Genomic DNA, 25304 nt, shown 5'->3' with positions numbered 1-25304 from the left:
ATATTGAAGATGTTTGATGATCGTGTTTAGTAGACATTCTTGTTTTTCTTTTTTTTCTTTTTTAATGATTTTGTTCCAGGTTGGGGAGTGGTTTAAGTTTGCGGTATCACATTTATAATGTTTATATGTGCATGTGGGATAGAAATACACTTTTAACGAGCAGATGTTTTTGTGAAACTGCAGTAAAGTGTTGCGATAAGTCCCTCTTAATTATTCTTATATACTTGTTCTTTCGTGAGATTGGTAGAAAGCAAATTAAATTTAAAATAAAAGCATAAAATTTATTTATATATGATATTACATAAGATTAAGTTAGAACAAGATTTTTTGACTTGATCTTCTATAACAATATAATGATTTCTTATTTTTAGCTTCTTTGTTTATAAGGCATTTTAAACATATTTTTCTAGCCCTAAGTCTGATCTTTAACTTCTAATGGAATTTTCTGTTCTTCTGCTTAATCTAACCTTATGTTGAGAATTCTGATTTTAGCATTATTTTCACTCCCTCATATGTGTGGTTCTCCACGAGTGCAAATATAGCATATAGTTATGTGCTCAGTGTGTGGTTTATTACATATATAACTTACTCTTCCATGGCTCTTTTTTTTTCTTTTTTCTTTTATTCTTCTTTTTTCTTTTTTTCTTTTTCTTTTTTTTTTTTTTTTGTGTGTGTGTGTGCCGGGAATTAATTCTAACACTAACCAAGTTTTGGCACACATAAGTGGGGAAGGAATATTGCTTGGCAGTTTTTTTTGTATTTGGGGGGGGGGGGGGGCTTTTTTTGTTTTGTTTTTTTAAGAGGGTGTCTAATTTTGACGTTTTTTTTTTAACCCTTATCACAAAGGTCAAGGCAACAAGTTAAATTAGTTAAACTTTGTTTTCCTATAGCTTTTTCTTATATACTTTACTCATGTAAAATAAATAAAATATACTGTAGTTCTGGGATTGACTTATGTTTGAAGTATAATATTTTAATTGATCTAATAAGCTATTGTCTTAATTTAACTGTAACCCACATGTAAGTTGCATCTCTTCTAACTCTGTATTTATTACCCAATTTTGTCATTTTTGGTCCCACCGACAAAGGAAGGATTGGACCTAGTAATTCAATCCCATTCATCCGTTCATTTGTTTGCACTGTTCTCAATAATCACGCCTTAGATTTTTTTGAAATTTTGCACAAACATTAGTGATGGTGAAAGTAAATTTTTGCCAGAACGAATTTTCCAGGATAACTCTGGTTGCCCCACCTAGAGGGCATTATAGAGGTAAAATTTCCCTCAAATCGTTTATCCATTCATTTGTTCATACTTTTCTCAATAACCACGCCTTGGATTTTTGGAAATTTTGCACAAACATTAGTCATGGTGAAAGTAAATTTTTGCCAGAACGAATTTTCCTGGATAACTCTGGTTGCCCTACTAGGGAATTATAGTGGTAAAATTGCCCCAAATCGTTCACTCGTGGAGATAAATATGCGTATGCAAATAAGATGGTAAAATATTCGATCCTTATTAAAAATAATATTAATCATAAAAATAATACTTAATACTTTTGAGATTCATAAAGGTGGGACCCTCAAAGTTGATTCACTAACAAAAAGAAAGCTTTAATTGTCCAAAGGTCTTATTTGATGATAATTCAAATATTAAATAATGATAATTTGATTAAAGATTCTTTCAATTATTAAAAAAAAAAATATGCAGGGTTACCCAGCATTGCTCGGGGGAATAGTAATTTATTTTTATCAATAACAATTGATTTCCTGCTGTTGTCACCAACAATGTAAATCTTATGGCTAATCAAACTAAACCTGATCAATGAAACAAAACAAACAAAGAAAAAACAATTATGAATATGAGAGTTAATATGAGGAACAGCATTTAAATATTCTTTTAGACATTATTTCTTTGAAAAATATATCAAAGAAAAAATACAAATTATTTTTTCCTGTTCACTTTTTCATAAACTCGATTAAAACTAACTTGTACATAATAATGGTTCGCCTATGTTACCAGATATCATTGTGTTGGCCAATGATGTTAAAGATAGATGAATGATTAACTAAATTCTAAAAAGAAAAACAAAAAAAAAAAACATCAATATTATGTGTACTGCTGTTCTGATTTTGGTTATTTTCTGTTTCAAGCTGATTTAACTTCTGACCTTTGACCTTCTTCAGGTGCATCTTTTTAAATTTGAAAATCTTTATGAACTCAGGAAGCGATACAGATTTTTGAAACCTTTAATTTAATTTATGAAGTGAGATTGTTGTAGATCAAAATAATGTAAATCTTATGGCTAATCAAACTAAAACTGATCAAATGAAAACAAAGAAAAAACAATTATGAATATGAGAGTTAAATCTTACAACTAATTAGGGTTACCAACTTCCTGTTCCACCATTCTGGGACACCTTAATACCAAGCATTCCAAGATCGATACAACAATAGCTTACAAAATACGATAAACTTTAAAAGCAAGAAATGAATGAGTTCTGTTAACCATAATTTTCTACTTAAACCAATAGCAACACACAGACTATAATACAATTAAAAGAAACACATCACAGAACTTACCGCATAGAGCTCAAATTGAGCAACAAATCAACTACCACCAAATGTAGAAACCCAGTGGTAGAGCATCTGACTAAAGATTGAATGATCCCCTGTTCAAGCCCGGGTGTCCTCACTATTTTAATTTTTTTTTTCTTTCTTATTAATGAGTTCAATTTACAATAAAGGAAGATATACCATTTAAAATCACCGCAAATCATTTCTTTGTTTGCATATTTTAAAACTAAACATCAGTCAGTAGTGACTTTTCCAGAGCATTCATTTTCAAGCTCAAATATCAGCTGACGTGATATCATAAACAGACAGAATTTGATGAACGACATTATCATTATTTATTTTTTTTTATTATTTATTTATTTTTTTATTTATTTATTTTTTTTTTTTTTTGCGAATTAGTCCACTGGGTAAATTATTCCCTGTAATATATAATATTCAATAGAAGATTGATTCTCTACTAATACATACGCAATCTGCATAAATTAAAATATCATGTTTAAGTGTATTGTACGACCGAGCAACCCTGAGCTGCCAGCTAGTTGAATTATATATGGGAGATTTTTAAATTGATTGTTTTTTTTTTTTGTTTTTTTTTTTTTTCCCTCTTTTTAATAAATTTAAATCAAGCCTTTTATATATATATATATATATATATATATATATATGTCTTTTGTCTTCTTTGCATCTTTCTTGTTTCTCTGCTGCATTTCTTCCTTTTTCCCTTTCTCTATTTCCTTCTTACTTTGACTCCTCTCTACATCTTCTTTTTTTCTTCTTTTAATTTAATCTCCATATTTATTTTTTATTTTTTTCCCCCTACTGTTTTAACCACCTTATCCGAGGCTTGTTCCAGCTTGGTTTTCATATCTTGCAGCTGTGTTTGAATGTCTGATTGTTTTTTTTTTTTGTTTTGTTTTTTATTGTTTTTTTTTTTTCCTTCCTTAAATAACAGCCATTTTCATTGGATGGCAGGCAGAAAATAAACCATTGGCAGCAACCCATACATTTATCAGGGTACACTCGACATCAACCAAGTGTATTAATCAACCAATCATTAACAATTTCTTGTCTTTATAGTTGACAGTTCATGACTTCATGATTTTTTTTTTTTTTTTTTTTTTTTTTTTTTTACTTTATTTGTAGAATTTTATTCTTTCTATTTATTCTTGTTATTTGATGAATATTTTTCTTAACCAAAATCAAGGGTCAGTTTTTAATTTTAACTGTATGCATGTTTTTAATGGAAATCGCTCCAGACAAGACATGAAACTACTTGATATAAGTAGTTGAAAAAGTATCACTTCAAGGTAAAAAAAAAATAATAACTAGCAAATCATAAATACTTTATGGATATATTCCAACATAGAAATCAGCAATTCTTCCCTGTTTGTTTGGAGCATTGCTTATGGAATGCGAGAACTAAAGGAGAAAATAAGGGGAGCAAGAGTTAGTTCCATGTTGTTGAAACTTTTTTCTTCATTTGCTCTCTTAACAACTTGGAGAAAAACTGGAAACTGAATTTAATTAATAAGTATTTAATACTTTGATAATGTTGTTTTTTAATGAAAATCGTTTCAGACAAGACATGAAGCCACTTGATATAAGGAGCTAAAAATAAAAATACCTCTTCATCGTTAATTTTGGCCCAGAAAATAAGTTCTTCTCTCTTTGTCAGAAGTATCGTTCATGGAATGTGAGGACTAAAGGACAAAATAACGGAAATGGGTTACGTTGAAAGTAAAGTCAAGATTCACTTTCTACTTTCGTTAAATTAAATTTGATTCAAATGTTTTACTGATACAATTTATTATTTTTTTAATTTTTTTTTTATTGTACTTCAAGCAAAATTTGGGGACAGTTTGGTGTCTCATCTGAAGGACCTGTGGGTCTGAATAGGCTTTGCATTTACTGGACCATAGCCGCTCCAGATTTTTATCTCAAAGATACCGTCTATCAAAGCAATCCCCAGACTTTCTGAACTGAAGAGAGTCATAATAGTCAAAATTAGGGCAATCCCAAGAGAAGAGCACGTCGGAATCAACAATTTTGCACATCATATTCGCGTGTGCTTATCATTGAATGTCGATAAAAACAAAAAACTGTTTGACATTAATGACTGAAACCAGGTGGACAAGTCGAGCATAATATGAACTTCATTTGTACCAAGTACTGTTTGATTGCAGAAAATTTTATTCTTAACACTCGTTTACCTACAACCACTGTCAGTAATTTCCCTCATGTACCTGAATGGAAATGAAACTTCCATGAGCAAAGTTTCTTTCTTAGAACTGCTACTTTGTGGAACACAATATGGCAGAACTGTTTTCCAGCTGACTATAACATGGTCGTTTTCAAGCCCAACGTAAACACATTCTTGTAGAGCCACCATCTTAAATCCAATTCTACCAATTTCCACCATTACTGATCATTAAAGAGTGGTCTCACTGGTTAGCTGACGCTCATTAATCCTTGTCCTCGAGTAGCCTTTGTGCTGTGATAAGTGGTGACCCTGTTGTAAAAAACATTTTATTTTCATGACTGGCATTTTAGGGGGGGGGTAGAATTGAAATGTAATTACATTCACTCTATTTACAGCAAATCTCGTCACCTTTATTCTTCCACATTGGATTTCTTCATCCATGGTCAAGGACTTGGTTTGAGTAAAATCCTGCTATCTTGTGATCTTGGTGTAAAGTATCCAATCACCATTGTTTGGGGTGTCCTTTTGGTATCCAATCACCATTGTTTGAGGTGTCCTTTTGGTATCCAATCACCATTGTTTGGGGTGTTCTTTTGATCTTTTGCTCAGAGTTTCCTTCTTTAATCATATTTTCACAATGGTGTTATTGTTTATCTGCAGTACATGTTCATACTAGCGCAAATGATTTTCCCTTCATTTTGTCTGAGATTCGTGGTATAATGTCATCGTAATGGTTACCAATATTGACTTTTGGAAATGCTAATCCATTATATTTTTGGAAGGAGTGGGTTATAGTCGGCTAACCTACTTCTTAATTTCCAGCGTAGCACTACCAGAAGCAGTGGCAGGGCAAGTCAGTTCCTTCACTTTTATTGTTCTTCAGTATTTTTTATTATGAAGCGATTTATTAAAATAAAATACGAGAAAAAGACATTATTGAAAATTACACAATAAAAATTTAAACAATTATACAGATAAAAACACCACATTTAGTCTGAAAATAACTTCTATTTTTATAATTTCATAAACATACATTTATTATAAAATTTTAAATAAAATAAAAATGTATTTTTTTAATTCTGTTATTAAAAGTGCAAATAAAGACTAATTGTGTTATTTTTATCTGTTATAATTTTGTTAACTTTTATTGTATACTTTTTAATAATGTCCTTTTCTTATATTTTATTTTCAATAAATTTCTCCACAATAGAAATACTGAAGAACAATGAAAGTGGTAGCGCTACATCTAAAATTAGAAAGTACGCTAGCTGACTATAACCAAAGAGTGTAATATCTTTTTAAGTTGTAAAGTTTTGAATATGAACACAAATATCTAGGTTAAAAGAAAATGTTTCCAGGAATGGTTGTTCAGGAATTGATGTTATATCTTAAAACCTAAGCAGATGGTATTTATTTGCTCCCCCACTGAGCAAATTAGGCACAAGGCCGTTTTTAATGTGAGGTAAAAACCAGCTCCCCTAAAAGTAGGCAAAAAGGGGGCACTCTGGTTACCAAAAATAATAATTGTCCCAGTATAGAGGGTTTCCCCTCCATTGACTGGTACAAATTATCTTAAGTGCAGTATCTGCCGGAACAGATGCTACACTTTGATCTTGGCCAAAAGGCAAAGAAAAGCTATTGCTTTTTCTTAGATCGTAATGAGAGAGAGCGTAAAGATTTATATGTAAATAAAGTCCTCTGTCTGATAGAATAAATAAAATTGGATTGGACAGAAAAGTTGTATCAATTTACAAAGTATGATTTTAAGTATTGTTCAGAAAAAAAGCCCTCCATTTTGTTCTTGTGACTTGCACATCAACAATAAAGCAGTTTCGATTCATTTAAACAACATTTATTGAAGAACACTTTACCTATAAAAAATGACTAAAAAAAATTGGAGCAATAATAAACATTTAATTTAAATTAAACTATTTTTTAATTTTATTAAACTTTTTAATTCAGTTATTTTCATTATTAAAGAAACCATGTTTTTCTCTCAATGCTTCTTTTTCCCTTTCATTTTTAATTCCTTAAGTGAATTTTTATTTTGTCAAGATTTTCTGTTGGAAGATTTCCGAGAAATTATTTTCTGCTGGAAGATTTCCGAGAAATTATTTTCTGCTGGAAGATTTCCGGGAGTTAAAAAAAAAAAACAATGTTTTTAACTGCCCCTTGAATTGGTTAAGATTTTTTCTTTGCTTCTATTTTTTCTCTTCAAATTATAGAAATCGATTATTATTCTGATTTTTTAATCCTCTCGTTATCATCATATGTGATGCTTTTGTTTTTTGTTGGTGTATTCTCTGACACATCATAAAGGACATAGAACCACCACCTTCAGATTTTAGCAAAAGTTGACTCGTACAATGGTTTTGCTTGAACCTCTAAAAGTGAAGTCAGTTTTTCAAAGTTTTACCTTTTTGGGAGAATTATGACGTTCAAATTTTGACATCTTGTAGTACCCCTTAAGATTTTAAAGAAATAAAGTTCATCCTGGTGGTCTGATTTGAAAAAAGGAAACTTATGCCAATTTTCACTAAAATTTTAAAGAATGATAACCAATTTTTTCTTTATGATTTATCAGAGAAAATGCTCATTTGCTTTTTGCCTCCACTGCTACAAGTTCATAGTTAACGAGAGAAATAATTTCAGCCGCTTTTCATGTATTTAACACAAGAACTTGTCTGAAAATCTCAATCTAACATAACTTTTTAAAAATAATTGATTTTATTAATATGGATCAACATTCTTATGAATTTTAATGAAATTTAGGAGAAATCGTTTTAGATGTTATGTTGTAAATTATAACAATTTTTAAACCTTTATTTTTAGATATTTTTCCTTTCTCTTTCATTTTCTTTCATTTTTTTCTTTTTTCATTTTTCCTTTCGTTCTTTCATTTTTTCTTTTGTCTTTTCCATTTTTTTTTCTTTTGTCTTTTCCCCTTTTTTTTCTTTTGTTTTTCCCTTTTTTTTCTTTTGTCTTTTTTTCTTTTGTCTTTTCCATTTTTTTTGTCTTTTCCATTTTTTTTGTCTTTTCCATTTTTTTGTCTTTTCCATTTTTTTGTCTTTTCCATTTTTTTTGTCTTTTCCATTTTTTTGTCTTTTCCATTTTTTTTGTCTTTTCCATTTTTTTTGTCTTTTCCATTTTTTTTTTGTCTTTTCCATTTTTTTTTTGTCTTTTCCATTTTTTTTGTCTTTTCCATTTTTTTTTTGTCTTTTCCATTTTTTTTGTCTTTTCCATTTTTTTTGTCTTTTCCATTTTTTTTTGTCTTTTCCATTTTTTTTTGTCTTTTCCATTCTTTTTTTGTCTTTTCCATTTTTTTTGTCTTTTCCATTTTTTTTTGTCTTTTCCATTTTTTTTTGTCTTTTCCATTTTTTTTTGTCTTTTCCATTTTTTTTTGTCTTTTCCATTTTTTTTTGTCTTTTCCATTCTTTTTTTGTCTTTTCCATTCTTTTTTTGTCTTTTCCATTCTTTTTTTTGTCTTTTCCATTCTTTTTTTTTTGTCTTTTCCATTCTTTTTTTTTTGTCTTTTCCATTCTTTTTTTTGTCTTTTCCATTCTTTTTTTTGTCTTCCATTTTTTTTCTCTTCCATTTTTTTTCTCTTCCATTTTTCCATTTTTTTTCTTTTCTCTTCATGTTTTTGTTTCATACATTTATATTCATTTTTATTTTATATTTCGTTTTTTATTTTTGTCTACTACTATTACTACTACATGATGCAATCATATCTTAAATAATTATATATATGTAATAATAAGAAAATATATATTGATAATTCAAAGCAAGATTGTCTTAACTCAGTTTCGGATTCAATGTTTTATATTTTGTTTAGCTATGAACTTGGTTTCATTTGATTCTATTTTAGTTCATGTCTTTCCTTTCAATTAATTATTATTTCTTTTTTTTTTTTGTATGACATCACTTTGTTTCTTCTGCTTTCAGCTCAACTGAGTGGGGGACAAAAAAATATTAAGGCAAAAAAAGAACGAAAAAATCTTAAGCGATGAATTTTACATTTTTTTTTTTTTTTTTAGTTGATGTGTCTGTATGTCTGTAAATGTAACGTGCATTTCAAGCCACGAATTGAAAAAGAAAAAAAAATGTTTTGTTGTATATCTTCACTAGTCGCACACGTTCATGACACTTGTCTCCACTGTGATCATGTGGACGATTCTGAATGTGGTCTCACCAACGTCGAATGGCCAGTTGTGTCACGAATGGCATGATCTCTATCTATGCACACACACTTGTGTAAGGGGACCCCCAAATTGGTGAAAATGGAGGAGAGAGGAGGAACAGCATTTAAATATTCTTTTTAGACATTATTTCTTTGAAAAATATATCAAAGAAAAAATCAAATTATTTTTTCCAGTTCACTTTTTCATAAACTCGATTAAAACTAACTTGTACATAATAAAGGTTCGCCTATGTTACCAGATATCATTGTGTTGGCCAATGATTTTAAAGATAGATGAATGATTAACTAAATTCTAAAAAAAAAAAACAAAAAAAAAAACATCAATATTATGTGTACTGCTGTTCTGATTTTGGTTATTTTCTGTTTTAAGCTGATTTAACTTCTGACCTTTGACCTTCTTCAGGTGCATCTTTTTAAATTTGAAAATCTTTATGAACTCAGGAAGCGATACAGATTTTTGAAACAAACCTTTTATTTAATTTATGAAGTGAGATTGTTGTAGATCAAAATAATGTAAATCTTATGGCTAATCAAACTAAAACTGATCAAATGAAAACAAAGAAAAAACAATAATAATAATACCAAGCATTCCAAGATCGATGCAACAATAGCTTACAAAATACGATAAACTTTAAAAGCAAGAGTTCTGTTAGCTTTAATTTTCTACTTAATTTAAACCAATAGTAACACACAGACTATAATACAATTAAAAGAAACACATCACAGAACTTACCGCATAGAGCTCAAATTGAACAACAAATCAACCACCACCAAATGCAGAAGCCCATTGAACACTGAACAACTTCTCTGCTGAATGCTGCTCTTACTGACACTGCAAGAACTGTTCCTATGGAGAAAAATATTGCTTCAGTAAAGTTGCCACTGGGGCAAGTCTTAACCTATGTTTAATGCAGGATTGTCAGCAACTTTTGGGACAAAAGTGACTCAGCGCCGGGACACAACAACTAATCGAGATAAATGACTGGGTAGAAATGTTAATTTATGCTATTTTTAGTTATTTTCGCTTGTAGTTATGATCTTGATTTATTCACCTCTTATCTACACTGTTCTATCCTACAGTTGTATAACATGGCCAATAAGAGCAAGCAACATACGAAGGCTTGAGGTGTTCAATCACTATTGTTTAGTGTTCACTAGTAACCGGTCATCTCAAATGCCGCTGCTCATTCTCAGTGCAACAGATCCTCTCTGCGACAAGCACTCCTCTTGAAATGTCTCTGCCATATTTGGGTAGATACCTTTATAAATATTTGCTAATATTTTCTCTCCTCTGATGAGATGGTAGACATCGAAACCATATAGGTTAAATAGATTAATATACTAAAGTATTCTTTGTCTTGCTTAGAATAATAAAAATCTTTGATATGAAACTCAACCACTTCATTTCAATAAGGGTTTTTTGAAATTCATTGAATCACAATTTATTTGCTCTATCTTGCATATCGAGCAATTCTTATTTAGATGGGATAACTTATATAATATTACCGCCAGTAATATTTTGTAAACCTTATAATCACAGGTTTCCATACCAACTGATTGTTAAAAAAACTATTCTGAAGTATATATATACATATATATATAGAGAGAAAATAAGAAGGAACAAACCGTATTATGTGTTCATCAACGTTTCGTCTTTATTTCGAGACTTCCTCTGGATGAATGAGATTAAGAAACCCAATTTTCTTAATCTCATTCATCCAGAGGAAGAAACCCAATTTTCTTAATCTCATTCATCCAGAGGAAGTCTCGAAATAAAGACGAAAGGTTAATGAACACATAATACGGTTTGTTCCTTTTTATTTTCTCTATTTTGTCGGAATACTATTTCCATTATTTTCATCATATATATATATATATATATATACTTATTTATTTATTTTTAATTAGTTAAATTTTTTCATCATTGCCATGAGTTTCTGTTTTTGGAGAGAAAAAAAAATTATTTTTTTCTATTTTTAAATTAAAACTAATGGTTTGGGATGTTTTGGGTTAAATTCCCAATCTTGTGATATTAGGACTTTATTACTTTTTTGTTCCTCCTCTCCAAAAAAAAATCGCCATTTTGATTTTTTTTTTTTTTTTTTTTAACTTTATAAAGCTAAGCTTCAATGTATAAATCAACGCTTACAAAAATTTGATGTTTCTACCTATTTTCTATTTCCTCATTTACAGTGTGTGTGTGTGTGCATATAAGTGTAGGGCAATGTAGTAACTGTAGCTTTCTGTATAGGTTTATGTTTGTTAGCATCGAAAGTAGCTAACTTTGATTTTTTTCACACATCATCTGAATTAGTATAGTCAAAAGAAAAAAATGAAGTAGCAAGAGCTAAGAAAGGAAAGAGGAGATGGAGAGTTTATTATAAATATGGTGGAACTTTCTTCCCTTCCCCTTAGGATAAATTAACATGTATTTAAAATTTAAGATAAAAAAAAAAAAATCGTTAAAAATGGCTTGATATTTTTAGTATAAAAAGTAAAATGGTTGGCCATAGTTAATGGTGACTAAAAGGCTCCCATTTCATTGCACAGATGTAAGGGAGGATATCACTCTTTTCTCATGATGACTCCACTTTTATTAATCCTTGCTTTACAATGCTGAAAATTTTGCAAAGGGAAATCAAATATAAATGTTGGTCCCGATCTTCCAGCTCATTAGCCAACACTTGTAACTGAATTGCAAAGCGATTTCGACAAACGCTAAAAAGCAAATAGCTCTAATTGCTACACCCTTCCTTTCTCTGCTTTATTGGAATTCATTTTCTTTGTCACTACCAAAAGCAAGGAAGTTTAAGGCCAGGGACCATACCACACACTCTAAATGGGCCAGTTTTTATTAGTAGGTATTTATTTGCTTCCCCACGAAAGCAAATTAGACACAAGGTTGTTTTTTAATGTGGGGGGAGGGGGAGGCAGCTCCCCCCCCCAAAAAAAAGGGGGCACTCTGGCAGTGTCCAAATAAATAGCAATTGTCTGATATGAAGGGTTTCCTCCACATTGACCAAACCTAATCGACTTCAAAACGTACTGGCCCAGAAGGTCAGGCGTTTGCGTTACCTATGCTAGTTTTTATTAGTATATTGAAGCTATATCAAGGAATGGAATTTTTTTTTTTTTTTTTTTACATTATAATTATAACTTTGTATTATCCGACATAGATAGCTACTTCAGGTAGTTATTAAATACACATTATTATTATTATATATCAAAGAATTTCATCGCTTATAGCAATAACTGATAAAATAAATGGTAAATGTTCTGTTTTTATCATCTTATCTGAAGAAGTGAAAGACGTAATTTGTACCCTTAACTTTCATCCAGCGTAGACGGGTATTTTGATTAGTTATCAATATTAGTAGCAATAGTAGTTGTAGTAGTATTAGTAGAAGCATTGTCGTTGTTATTGTTTATTGTCGTTGTTATTGTTTATTGTTGTTGTATGTAGGTGTGTTGTTTATATTGTCGTTTATTTCCTGGTTCCTGTAGAGATTGACTTCTCGGCAACACTGTTGGAATCTGCGGAGACGAGCAACAGTTCCGGCGACTCTGTGCCAGAGGAAGTGATGTCCGCATCGTTTAGCGGCCCTTCTGCCACGCCCGTACCAGCATCTGCCGTAGTACCGCCCACCATCACCTTGGCCCAACCAGAGTCTGCTTCTGCTAATTCCACATGTCACACCCTCCCAGTACTCGGTTCGTCCCATACTCAGCCCAACTTCCAACTACCTTACACGCCGGAACTCTACAAAAAGCCGCAGAATTTATCCGCAAGTTGCATCAGTGTGAATCTTCCAAGTGAAAGGTAAGTAATTGTAAATCTCTTGCTTGTACGTGCACAACTAAATATCTTTATATGCATATTAGTGATGGGACGATTTCAAAATTTTTCCTGATTCTGATACAATTACCAATTCTGTTTTAAATTCCCGATTCCAATTCTTTTGAAATCACTGAATATTTATTTACTGTTAAGTGTTGAGACATTGTGTTGAACAAAAATGGTGGTAGTAAATCGAATTAGCGAAGAATCAATGAAGTCACGATCTTGAGTGTTGAGTAATTCTTAATAATAAAGATGGCGGCGAAGAATCAATGCAATCATGATTCAGTCATTTCAAGATGGAGGTTGACAACGAACTGACTTGAATCCAAAATTCGATATTTTTATTGATTGTCCTAACCATAGTTGGCCCTGTCGGTGGGGCATTAGAATACACCGACTGCCCCCCTGCAGAGGGTAAAAGTCCCTCAATGGGGGTCCTGGATATGACCTTAAACTATATCCAGTGGTGAGACCCCAGCTTGCAGGTTTTGGGGAGTGTGGAGCCACCCTTTAATTACCATTGCTCCCAGGTCCACTCTGACCCGGAGTGGTAGTACCTGTTAGGGTTCCAACTATGGGTTAAATAGAAACCGACTTGAAAACAACAAATATATTCTACTAAAAAATTTTTCTTAAATCTTTGGATTTGGCATTAAATAACCCAAAAATGGTTGATATGCCGTAAAATAAAAACGGCCAACCAACCAACCTAACCATAGTTATAAATAAGATAGTCTAAATAATTTGGGAGTCATACCCTCATTAATAGTCAAAACATTTTAGTTGATTTTCTTAAGATTACCATAAAAACCCATGTGGGTATTTTTGTGAACGTAAAAATACACTCTGAACATTTTCATTTTGCTTGTAGCTTAAAACAATACACATTGACCATTTTATGTTTAGTAGCAGTAATGGAAAATTAAGTTTTAAATAAAAGTAAACCAAATAATAAACAATTACGATAATCGTTTTTGGCATCAGAAAGTAAGCACAATCTCTGATTCCAATACCAATTCTGATACCTTAAAATGTTCTGATTTTCTCGATTTATGATTAATCGTCCCAACACTAATACATATGCACTTAAATTATTTAAACAATAAAAGTTTAATAGAACTCTTATACTTTTTTTTTTTTAACGAAGGCTGTTTAAAAAACATCTGAAGAAATTAGAATGTTTATACCTTCAAGTATCAAGATAAAATTTGTTGTATATTTAGAATTACACTTATTAAAAAAAATATGAAAAAAACTTTATGTACATAATCCTCACAGAACAAAGATGTCATATTCTAAAAATCACGTGGGTTTGGCTAGTAACTTTTCTATTTGGCTAGTAAACGAAAATATTTAGTTATCAAAGGTCAACTAAAGATAAATTTGTCTATACAGCCCTGCTAACTATAATGTATAATATAACACCTTACTTTGTAAGAAAAAAAATATATCCTCTGCCAACTTTTCGAATTATGACCATTTTTTTTTTTTTTTTTTTTAACTACACATTTTGTAATATTTTTTAAAATTTTAGCAGATATTGAAAAATATAGTTCCTTTATCCCTCTTTAAATAAAAAAAAAAACTAATTAAAAGAAATGAATCCTTGGATTGAGTTTGATTTAAAAAATCTAGAGTCTGCATAGAATTGTTAGTTTCACCAGTCTATCAGTATGGTTAGGGAATTTTGTTAGAAAACCCAAGCATTTCAGCTTGAATTTTTTTGTTCAGCATCCAAATTATTTCAGTTCTGGGGCATTCATGAACCAAGGTTTTACTGCATCAAATTGATAAAAAGTATATGCATTAAACTCCAAATTTATATACTATTACCAAAATGGTTGCTATTAATTACATCAATTATGTAACATAGTCTTTTGAAATACTAGCATGAGTGCCCGGGTGTTTGGAGGTGTGTGTTGAGCAAAAAAAAAAAAAAGAAGTAGTAGTAGGAAGGCAGGCTTGAACCCATATTGTGAAGGAGGAAAAGAACTTCTGAATAACAGTTTTCACCTCTGGCAGGAACTGGCTGATGTAATCACCATTATTTATCATGTCTGAGTACTTTCCAATCGTTCAGGATTCATCTTCAGCGATAAATTAATCTAACTGGTTTTGAATAATTTATGTACTTTTTTTTTCTCTCTGTTCCAATTGGTTAATTCTATTAATTATACATCAAAGGCCTTCGATAAGGTATGGCATAAGGGCCTACTTCACAAGATTTCCAGCTATGGAATTCGTGATTATGTAGAAAAATAAATTCTGGAATACAAAAGGTCGCTTGTTTTAATGATACTACTCTCATTTTTGTAACTTTTCGAGTTAAAAAAAAAAAAAGTAGCAGGCTTTACTTTTTAAACGTTACTCATATAAGATGCATCGGCAACATATGGTTTTATCTTTTCTATTTTCTTTTTTTTTTTTTAGTGATAGCAGCCCAAAGTCTCAACGCAAACCAATCCCCGCCAAGAAGCCAGCGCCTCCCCCTCCTCCTGAGCGTCCTCATTCTGTAGCCGTCAGTTCGCTCTCTCAGTCTAAAATGACTTCATCCATGACTTGGCCAAGGCAGACAAGCGCAATGGGAGGACAACAGACAGAGAGTCCGTCATCGTCGTCGTCGTCAGCGGCAACCACTACAACAAATATGCCGCCACCTCATCCACCGCCACCGACCATCGTCACTAGCAATGGACACGGAACATTGGAACGAGACAGAAGCAAGGTTCACTCATCACCTACGGAGAGGAAGGCCAGCGATCACAAACGACCTCAGCCGCCTGAGAGGCCGAAAGGCCCCCCGCCAATCGCTCCAGGTTCTGGTCACCACAGGTCTGCGTCCACAGGCAGTTTTGGAGTTCCTACTTCTTCTGCCCTTCAACAACCACCAGGTACTTGTGCTGCATCCTCCTGCTCTTCCTCCGAGCATCCTTCATTGCACGCTGCTCGGCAACTTGGGGGCCCCACTAACAATGCTCAAACGAATGCCACCGCTAATACCAATAGGCTTGCCGGGTCGTCTTCTAGTTTGAATGCATCGGTTACCACTTTTGGCGGTGGTAGCGTAGTTCCGCGAGAAGGAGGGGGCACATTTAGTCGTCTCACTCACAATCGCCTGTCCTTGCGTCCTGTACCGCCACCACCGCCAACAATACCCCCTCAGCTAAATAAGACAACGGAAAATACCCACATGTGACAAAAAAGAAAAACATTAAATAAAAACAATTTTTAATAAAAAAGAACAAAAAAAAAAAAAGAAAGAAAATGGAGGTGTGGTAGGGCTGGGGTCAAAATTTTTAATTTAAAAACAAATTTTTAAAATTTTTAATTAAAATTTTTTTTTAATGGCAACAAAGAAAGGGAAAAATGGCAAACGTAACTTTTTTTAAAGAATGGGAGTAGATTGTAAAACAAAAAAAACGATTGAGGAGGAAGAAATATATATTGAATGACAAAAGTCTATATTCCAAAGTTCATGATGTTAGCAATCTTACAATTTATTCCTTTAATTCAGTCGACAATTACAATTCTTGACAGTATCTGTTTTGTAGCACAAAATCAATCAATCATTATATCAATTAGTGAATCTATTTTGCCCTTAACTTATCAGAAGAAATAGCAACGATCAATCCATTAAAAGGAAATAAAGTGCGTTTTGACATGATGAAAATCTGAAAACATGTCAAAAATTCCTTTTGATGTATTGATTGTTGCTATTTCTTCTGATAAGTTAAGGACAAAATAGATTCACTAATTGATATAATAATTGATTTTGTGCTACGAAACAGATAATGTCAAGAATTGTAAATGTCGACTGAATTAAAGGAATAAATTGTAAGATGGTCAACATCATGAACTTTGGAATATAGTTTTTGTCATTCATTCACTATATTGCTCTGTAATTACATTGAGCTTAAATAAGGATTGGTCTATATTATAAGGAAATAAAGTAGATTCCCACAGGAATATATATATATATATATATATTTCTTATCTCTACCTTAAGTTTTCTGATTTAATGATAATCAAGCGTTTGTCTTATTCGCGCCTCCCCAACCTTCTTTTCGTTCCCTTTTTTCCAAACCTGAATGGACTGACATAGACATGGCATCTAGACTTGCATACTTGCATCGTTCTCGTCTTTTATCAATTTCTTGATCAAGATGGCCTTTTTCCTTTTCGTTTTTATCTTTCGTCTCTCTTTTCCTTTTCTCTTCTATCTTCCTCTCTCTCTCTTTCTTTGAAGATGCCATCACTTTTTCTAATTTCATGGACTTGAACAGTTAAATTGATCTTCTATTGATAATTATTATATAATATTTTTGTTCCATTTTCTTTTTAAATTGGCGGGGTGGGGGGGGGGTCATCTAATTTCGTTGGACGATGTTTATGCTTCTTTGACAAATAACGATGCTATAAAAAGGGTGTCTCCTTATTTTTATTTTTAAGTCCACCAATTTTGGATTGTATGTTCCAGTAGTCATTAACTTGTAAAATCTCGGGCAATTTTGATAAATAGTTTTTTCCGTTTTTGTAAATTGCAATTTTGTTTATCACGTGACGTGATTACTAGCGTTGCCATATTGTTTATTCATGTGTTAAACTATGGCATCACAAAACGATCACTATATTGGCTGTTGAGGTGCATGCAAAGCATCGAAAATAAGTTTTTTGAAGACCACAAACATGAAAACAAGTTTTCTTCTACCGTAGTTTAATATTAGAGATAACCAACATTGTGATACTTGTAATCGTTATGTGTAATAATTAAAATTTTGAGAAGAAAAAATCCCCCCCCAAAAAAAGATTTCAGTATTCATGTTGGATCGTCAATCGGTTTCAATACTGAACAGATCTCTTCTTTAGCTATAAAAAATTATTTGTGACAATCGAGTAGAGTCGAACATGGTAGCATTCGGGTTTTAAATTCTTTCCGATATCAATGTGAAATTATGCTGTAATGGGGAATCGGCGGGAATATCTAGTGATGTAGGAATTGCATATTCGACCTTACTTAACAATTCGTTTTGGCTTTCTATAAAGAACAGAAAGTCATTTAGTAACTAGGAAATAAAATGAAACAATTACCCCACCACCACGAAAACATGGGTAAAAAAAAAATAAATTTGTTTTTCGTTACTTTTGTATGTATTTTGCTATTTATGCAGACAGGAATTCTGAATTCTTGATGATTTCAAATCACAAAATGGTGAAATACATGTTTACTGCTAAGAGTTTATAACTGTTAGGATATCCGATCCAAAAACTGGATGATTTAAAAATTAATGATGCTTTTTACTTTATAAAGAACCATAAATATGCAAAGGGTTTGCCAAAACATTTGCATTTTATTCACAGACAGTGAACCTGATCCTTTTTCACTTGTCTTGTAGTAATCTGATTTTGGCTGGTTTTTTTAAATAAATACTATGAACATGTTAAGCTCTATGCAAAATATTAAAAGTTTTAATATATATATATATATATATATATATATATATATATATATACAGTGTATCACAATTGAGTACACCCCCTCACATTTCTTCAAATATTTACGTATATCTCTTCATAGGACAACACTGAAAAAATGATTTTTTGACGCAATGAAAAGTAGTTTGTCTGCAGCATATATTACAGAGTTTATTCATTTTCTCCTCAAAATATAACCATTAAAAGCTAACCTTGCAACAAAAGTGAATACACCCCTTAATGGATAGTTGTCAATATTAACATACAACATGTCACCTCTCCATATTTTGTGTGGCCACCATAATTATCCCAAACTGCCTTTACTCTCCTGAGCATGGAGTTTAACCAGAGCTTCACATGTAGCCACTGGAATGCTCTTCCATTCTTCAATTATGACGTCGCAGAGCTGGCAGATATTTAAGACTTTGCGTACCTCCACCTTCTGCTTGAGGATACCCCAAGGATATTCTATTGGGTTTAAGTCTGGAGACATGCTTGGCCAGTCCATCACTTTTACCCTCTTCAGTAAAGCAGACAGACTACTTTTCATTGTGTCAAAAAATCATTTTTTCAGTCTTGTCCCATGAAGAGATATACTTAGATATTTGAAGAAGTGTGAAGGGCGTACTCACTTTTGTGATACACTGTGTGTGTGTGTGTATGTATATATATACACACACACACACACACACATATATATATATATATATATATATATATATACATATATACACACACACACACACACACACACACACCTGTATAGGTTTATTATACAAACATTATTGGTTACATATGTGCATACATGTTTCAGTGGAATCTCAATTCAGAGAGGCCAACTCTTCAGACTGAAAAAAGGAGCAATATCAGGCGATTAGCAATAAATTAACCCTTTTTTCAAATAGAAGCCAAAGCCTGGGAGGATGGACCTCCTACAACTGCACAGAACTAAACTCTCGCTGCAAAGTTAACTGGGATTAGATCATTTCAGGAATGGTGTAATCTCTGTTGATTTTGGGGCCAAAAAGTAAATAATGGGACTCTTTGTGATATTTTTTGTTCTATGGACAAAATTATTCATTTATTTACTATTAACCATGCAAACATTATCTTAAACAAAAAAAGCAATACACACACTCCCACATAAATAAAAAAAATATTGTGAAAAATTTTATTCATCGGATTATTTCAAAACAAACTTTGGTACAATTATGACACTGTTTTGTTCATAGAATGACTGGTATTTGTATGTTAATCCAAAATCTTTTCTCCATGGACTCATCAGAAAACCTAGAGATTCTCGTTCAGACAAAATACATAGCAATGCTGTCAAAAAAAAAAAAAAAAATCAAACAAGTGACATTGAACTCCTCTTCATTGAAAGGAAGATTTAGAAACTGCTATCATTTTAGGAAGTAAAAAAATGCAAAAATATGCACAATATTGTCCAATAAAAACTGCTAAATTGAAATGAGTTAATAACTCTTATAACAGTTTTTATTGGGCAATATTGTGCATATTTTTCCATAGCTTCATAAAACAAGATGGCTGCTCTTTCTGAGTAGCAATTTTTAAATCTTTTTAAATATGAGTTCTTTTTTTTTATTTTTGTATACTGCATTGCTATGTTTTTAGGTTTTTTTTTTTTTCAAAGGACTGTTTTGTTTTCTGATGAGTCCATATAAGAAAGAAAATACAAATATCGGTTGCCGCCATAATTGTACTCAAGTTTTTTTGTTTAAAAAAAATGATTGGGAAAGCGAATAAAATTTTCATCTTTGGAATGTAAGAAAATATTGTTTATTTATGTATGCTCTGTTGTAGATTAGTAATCGAGCTTTCACTGTGATAACGTCGGTGTGTGTGTGTGTGTGTGTGTACATATATATATGTTTAAAGAAAAAATAGAAAAAACCGAATGAAATTATTAAAAAATCAACGTTTCGTCCTTGTTTCAGAGGACATCTTCAGGATAATTGAAATAAAAATGTGAGAAAAGAAAAAGTCCTTTTTCTTTTCTCACATTTTTATTTCAATTATCCTGAAGATGTCCTCTGAAACAAGGACGAAACGTTGATTTTTTAATAATTTCATTCGGTTTTTTCTATTTTTTCTTTAAACATAACGTCAACCACCGCTGGTATATTTTTTCATTCCTTATACATATATATATATATATATATATATATATATATATATATATATATATAGAATAGAAAGTATATGCAAAACCATTTATTTTCACATCTCTCTCTCTATATATATATATATATATTTATATATATATATATATATATATATAGTATGATGATTGATAATTTATAATCAAAATTAAAAATCGGTTTCATAAGGAGGAACAAAACAAAATCAATAAATTGTACGATCGTTTCGGAAACAATGTTTTTTATTGAGATAGACACTAAGTCATGGACAATAATTTTAAAATATAGTTTTTTTGAAACAAATTCTCATCATCAGCAAAGATATTGGGTGTTTTTTTTTTTTAATTTTAATTATAAATTATCAATCATCATACTAAATATTAAAATAGCTCTAGGATATATATGCCTATTGAGCTTATTATATATCTACATTACAACAAGCACTGTTTTTCTTGTATTTTAATTACATTAGTGATTTTACTATTACATTAAAATACACTCTGCTCTTTAGATTGTTGTTCTGATCCCCTTATATATATATATATATATATATATATATATATATATATATATATATAAAGAGTAGGTAGTAGTTTGCTTGAAGCATTGTTGGTAAAGGAATATATGGAAGTTTTAAAAGCCAAAAACAATGCAAAGAAAGACCGGAATCATGAAAGTAAAGAAAAGAAAAACAAACAAAAGTAGACGGGTATGTTTAAGTAGAGAAATGTCTAACTGTTTATTCGTCTATCATTCCTCACCTGTATGTATATATATATATATATATATATATATATATATATATATATATACACACACACACACACACACACGTGTGTGTTTAAAGACAACACTTATTAAAGTAGGTATTCCTAAAATTTATGAAGCAATGCTCAATATTAAGAAATCTAGGTAGCATAGTTTAAAATAGAAAAGTCAAATTAAAGCAATTTTAAGAGTTGTTTAAAGTGTCTTTCAAAATGAGCCCTCATAATTGTCATTTTCATGTAGAACAATCACACAATCACATTGCAACAAAATCTTTGTGAGAAGATACTTGATTTTTTTTTTTTTTTTTTTTTTAAGCAATTTTTAAACCCATTCTTAAAAGGTTTTAATTTTTTTCTTTTTGTGCATTCTTAACAAGTTAAAAGATGGGGGGGGGGGGTTAAATACGTCATTGCTTTTGCTGACATAGTTCACTTTTCAAGTTTTGTTGTAGTAAAACTTTAATTAAATCAAAATCGGGGAAATGTATGCGTGATGGTTATTTTGTCTTGCCTCAATATTTCAAAAGATCTTTTCTATTAACCATCTTATCACTTTTAAACAATGCCATTATGATCCGCAATGCAAACCGTATGCATGCAGACATGAAACATTTTACACAAGAGAAAACATCTGTTGCCATTTTTAAAAAATATTTTTAATCATATTTTTATTATTTAGACCATGAAAATCATTAAATATTTCCTCGTTTCTTCCATATTTTAGAACAGAAGTTCTAAAGCAACTTAATCTGAGTAATTTCTGACAAGAATAAAAAAAAAAAATTAGCTCAAGAAATTGAAACAAAGTTTTATTTTCATTGAGAAGAAGAAAAAACAAAGCTGATTTCTACTTTTCTAGAAGTTTCTTTTACCTCTAGAATGTGCGTGCGCTTTCTTTTCTTCCTCTCTTTTCTTTTCGGGGATTAGGGTTAATGTTCCCTTTTTTCCATGTTCCAGATTTAATTTTTTTTGCTTTTATCATAAGCATTATTATTGGGCAATCAACCCTTGCCACACTTGCGATTTGTGACCCCCCCCTCCTCTTTCCTTAAATCTATGGTTCAAAAAACATTAGCAGTTTATCCATAATGAATCCTTTATCATAGAATAAGCAAAGACAAAATCGTCGCACCACAAGTCAACCCTGTCTGTTCAGTCTTTGCAACATCAACTTTAGTCTTGCTCCCAAATTGAGCTGTCAACCAAAGTGGTGACTCTACCGAGCACTTATTTGAACAATTTTTGACAACAGATTTACCTCAACTTTGACAAGATGTAGATTAAAATATAGCCGATCACAATAAAACCTGACCTTCATATAATCTAATGGCTCTTAGATTTACAGTCTTTGATGATGAGATCATTGGTAGGCTGGAGGTCAATAGGTCAAAAGTCGAAAACTATGCAGCATAGTCAGCACTTATTCAAGGTTCCATCCTGATCGAAAAAAGCATCGAACTCAAGTCTTCTTGTGTGATAGTCAGCACAAGTACAAGAGTAGAATAGAATAAAATCGGCAGTTTTTAATTCTCACTCTTTTTTTGTCCTTTAGTCTTCACATTCTAAGAGTGATGTTTCTGACAAACAGGGAAGAATTGCTATCCATATAACATTTATTGTTATCTAGTTTTTAACCTTGAAGTGGTATGGGTTTTTTTTTTGGGGGGGGGTAACTTTTTACATCAAGCGGCTTCATGTCTTGTATGGATCAATTTTCATATAAAAAAAATGTCTACACTAACTGACCTGATAGAATAAGTTTTTTTTTTTAAGAATGGTCGACTCGAGTGAATTTACTTAATCGAGATGTGCTTATGTTTGTCGATTGCAAAGCTTTGGTATTCCATTCACATTGGTAGGTCATTAAACGGACAAAATGGCTGTGGAATTGGCATGGCCACATTCAAATTCTGCCATAATTACATAAAGCTAGAACTTTGTAGTGCATTTGAACTATGCCCTCAAGAATGGTCTAAACCAATTTCTATATAAGCATGCAGATTTAATAGATTGTACCTCAACTTTGTGAGACATTTACTCTGGTCAGAATCAGCTGGTTTCCTCTGAAGGAGGAAGTTTCTAGGGAATATTAAATTTGCAAGTGGTCACACCAGTTGTGTGTATCTAGGCGACAGTAGAAAGCAATTGAGATAGATAAACACTGTATTGTATTGTGATTCAGTATGGTATGACTTTTTTGACCAGTTCGATTCTGTTGTTGCTATTGGTTTATGGACATGCACATTTGTGTTTGTTGCACACACCATGATCGTCCCACTCGTTGTGCTGGTCGAAAGTTATTTGTTTCAGTCAGTACTGCAACAAAGGAATTCTTCCAAACAAAAAAACAGTTCTAGTTTAAAAACGGTTTACAGAGGTTTTTATTTTATTTACTCGATACAACAGACTCTCTATTCCCCAGGACCACCAAAAACTCTTTGAATGTCCACTTCCCACTAACCCACTACCTCACTTACTACCAGAAGGCTGGTTCTGACTTATTCCCTTTCTCATCTCCATAAATTCTTTTCACTCTTGCCTAGAAAACTTAGTTTCTGGTTTTTGTTAGTGGTCACTATTCGGCCACCCAGAAGTTGAGTACTCAATATATCCACTGGAAATAATGATTAAACAGTGTTAAAAGTGGGGTTATCTGGAGCCTATCTAGGAACATTACTTTTCTCACATAAGCTGGTCTCTGCATACAAATAAAGAAAACATCTCTTGGATGGATGGGCTCCAACTAGAGATATTTTCAATTCTCTGTGCACCCCCCTCGTTTTCTCTCTGTCACCTGCAACCTCTGACATTCATATGCATCAGCAAAACATGCAGTTTAGTGCATGTTTACAGGTTTCCTCAATTCTTTCTAGAACCGGGTACTAATAGAAGGGATCACATGAAGGTTGCCAACATCCATATATGAAAGTAGTGTTATGGTATCGACTGGATTTGAATTTGGCATGCCCAGGTCAACAGTCATTGTAGCTATCCCATTTAATACTCTTGCTTCTTCCTTATTTTGTAAGGATTTAATTATGAAAATAGGAATTTGTAGTTCAATGCTCTAGTAGACTAAAATGTCTCTCCCACTCTCTTGAAGACTAGTCCAGCATAATAATGCTAGACAAAGATTCTGTTGTTGGCATTGGTTTCCCCAATTCTTTCTGAAATCAGGTACTTAAAGAGGAACCACTTGAAGGTTACCAACATCTGTAAGTGTCAGTGTTGCTGTGGATCTGATTGATAAACCTATGTTGTCAGTTTACGTCGGTATGTACTTCACTACCGCCACCTCCCGTTTGTTAAACTTTTATCTCATCCGTTTATTCTGTAGAATAAAACTGTTGATTGATATGTCTAATGTTATTGAACACGTAACATATTCTAAGGAAAGGTTTACATGTCAACTACTACTTGAAAAGAAAAGGCTTGAACTCCCACTTCCCTTACATTATCAGTAAAATTAGCAATTAATTATTTCTGTTAGTTCTGTGTTTTTTAATTTACAAAAGTGAAAAACGTTTGCATTAAATCTTACACAAAAACCCCTCCTAATCTGTTATAGAACAAATCAAATCTACACCCATTCCTCTGGATTATCGAATGTGATTTTATTCCCCCTGTGGTTCTTTATTTATCTTGACCTCCTCCACGTGTGTCTGGATCTTCATAGGAAGAGAAAATACAATTTGACTATAAACACTTTTTAAAAAAAGTGTACAAAAACAGTTCCTTGTTTCTGGCCTATTGTCTCATTTATATTTGCTTCTGAAAAAAAAAAAAAAAAAAAGAAAAAAAGCTGATTTTGATAATATAACCAGGAATCGAAAGAAAGTTCCGTGTGTCTCCATTTATTAGCCTATGCTTTATCCAGTCTCTCGTGTGAATGTTGGGGAGTGAGGCAAGATGGGAACCAAAGGTGAATATTTTTCCCAATCCCCTCGATCATCATTGTTGTTGTCCTGCTGCTGCTGCTGGTCAGTGGTCACTTAACCTATTTTAATTCTAAAATGGTCATAATACCATTTTTAAATTTAAAAAAAAAAAAAATTTCAATTTAAAATGTTAAGTGGCATTTTT

The 25304-nt window shown here is 31.8% G+C and overlaps 1 protein-coding gene across 5 annotated transcripts in view; it reads left to right on the top strand.

Moving 5' to 3' along the window:
• LOC145297709 (rho GTPase-activating protein 44-like) overlaps positions 1 to 25304 on the top strand; it is a 473021-nt gene that overhangs the window by 411549 nt on the left and 36168 nt on the right. For all 5 annotated transcript variants that reach the window (XM_080143912.1, XM_080143911.1, XM_080143909.1 and 2 more), the window contains 2 exons: positions 12481 to 12796; positions 15248 to 15708. In XM_080143912.1, the coding sequence (XP_080000038.1) occupies positions 12481 to 12796; positions 15248 to 15708 (777 nt within the window). The remainder of the gene's footprint in view (positions 1 to 12480; positions 12797 to 15247; positions 15709 to 25304) is intronic.

Source organism: Euprymna scolopes, chromosome 18 (assembly GCF_053919585.1).
Source record: "Euprymna scolopes isolate OS-2025 chromosome 18, ASM5391958v1, whole genome shotgun sequence".
Classification (NCBI taxonomy): domain Eukaryota; kingdom Metazoa; phylum Mollusca; class Cephalopoda; order Sepiida; family Sepiolidae; genus Euprymna; species Euprymna scolopes.
The sequence above is the reverse complement of the archived record's forward strand: the minus strand, read 5'-3'. Positions and strand labels throughout refer to the sequence as shown.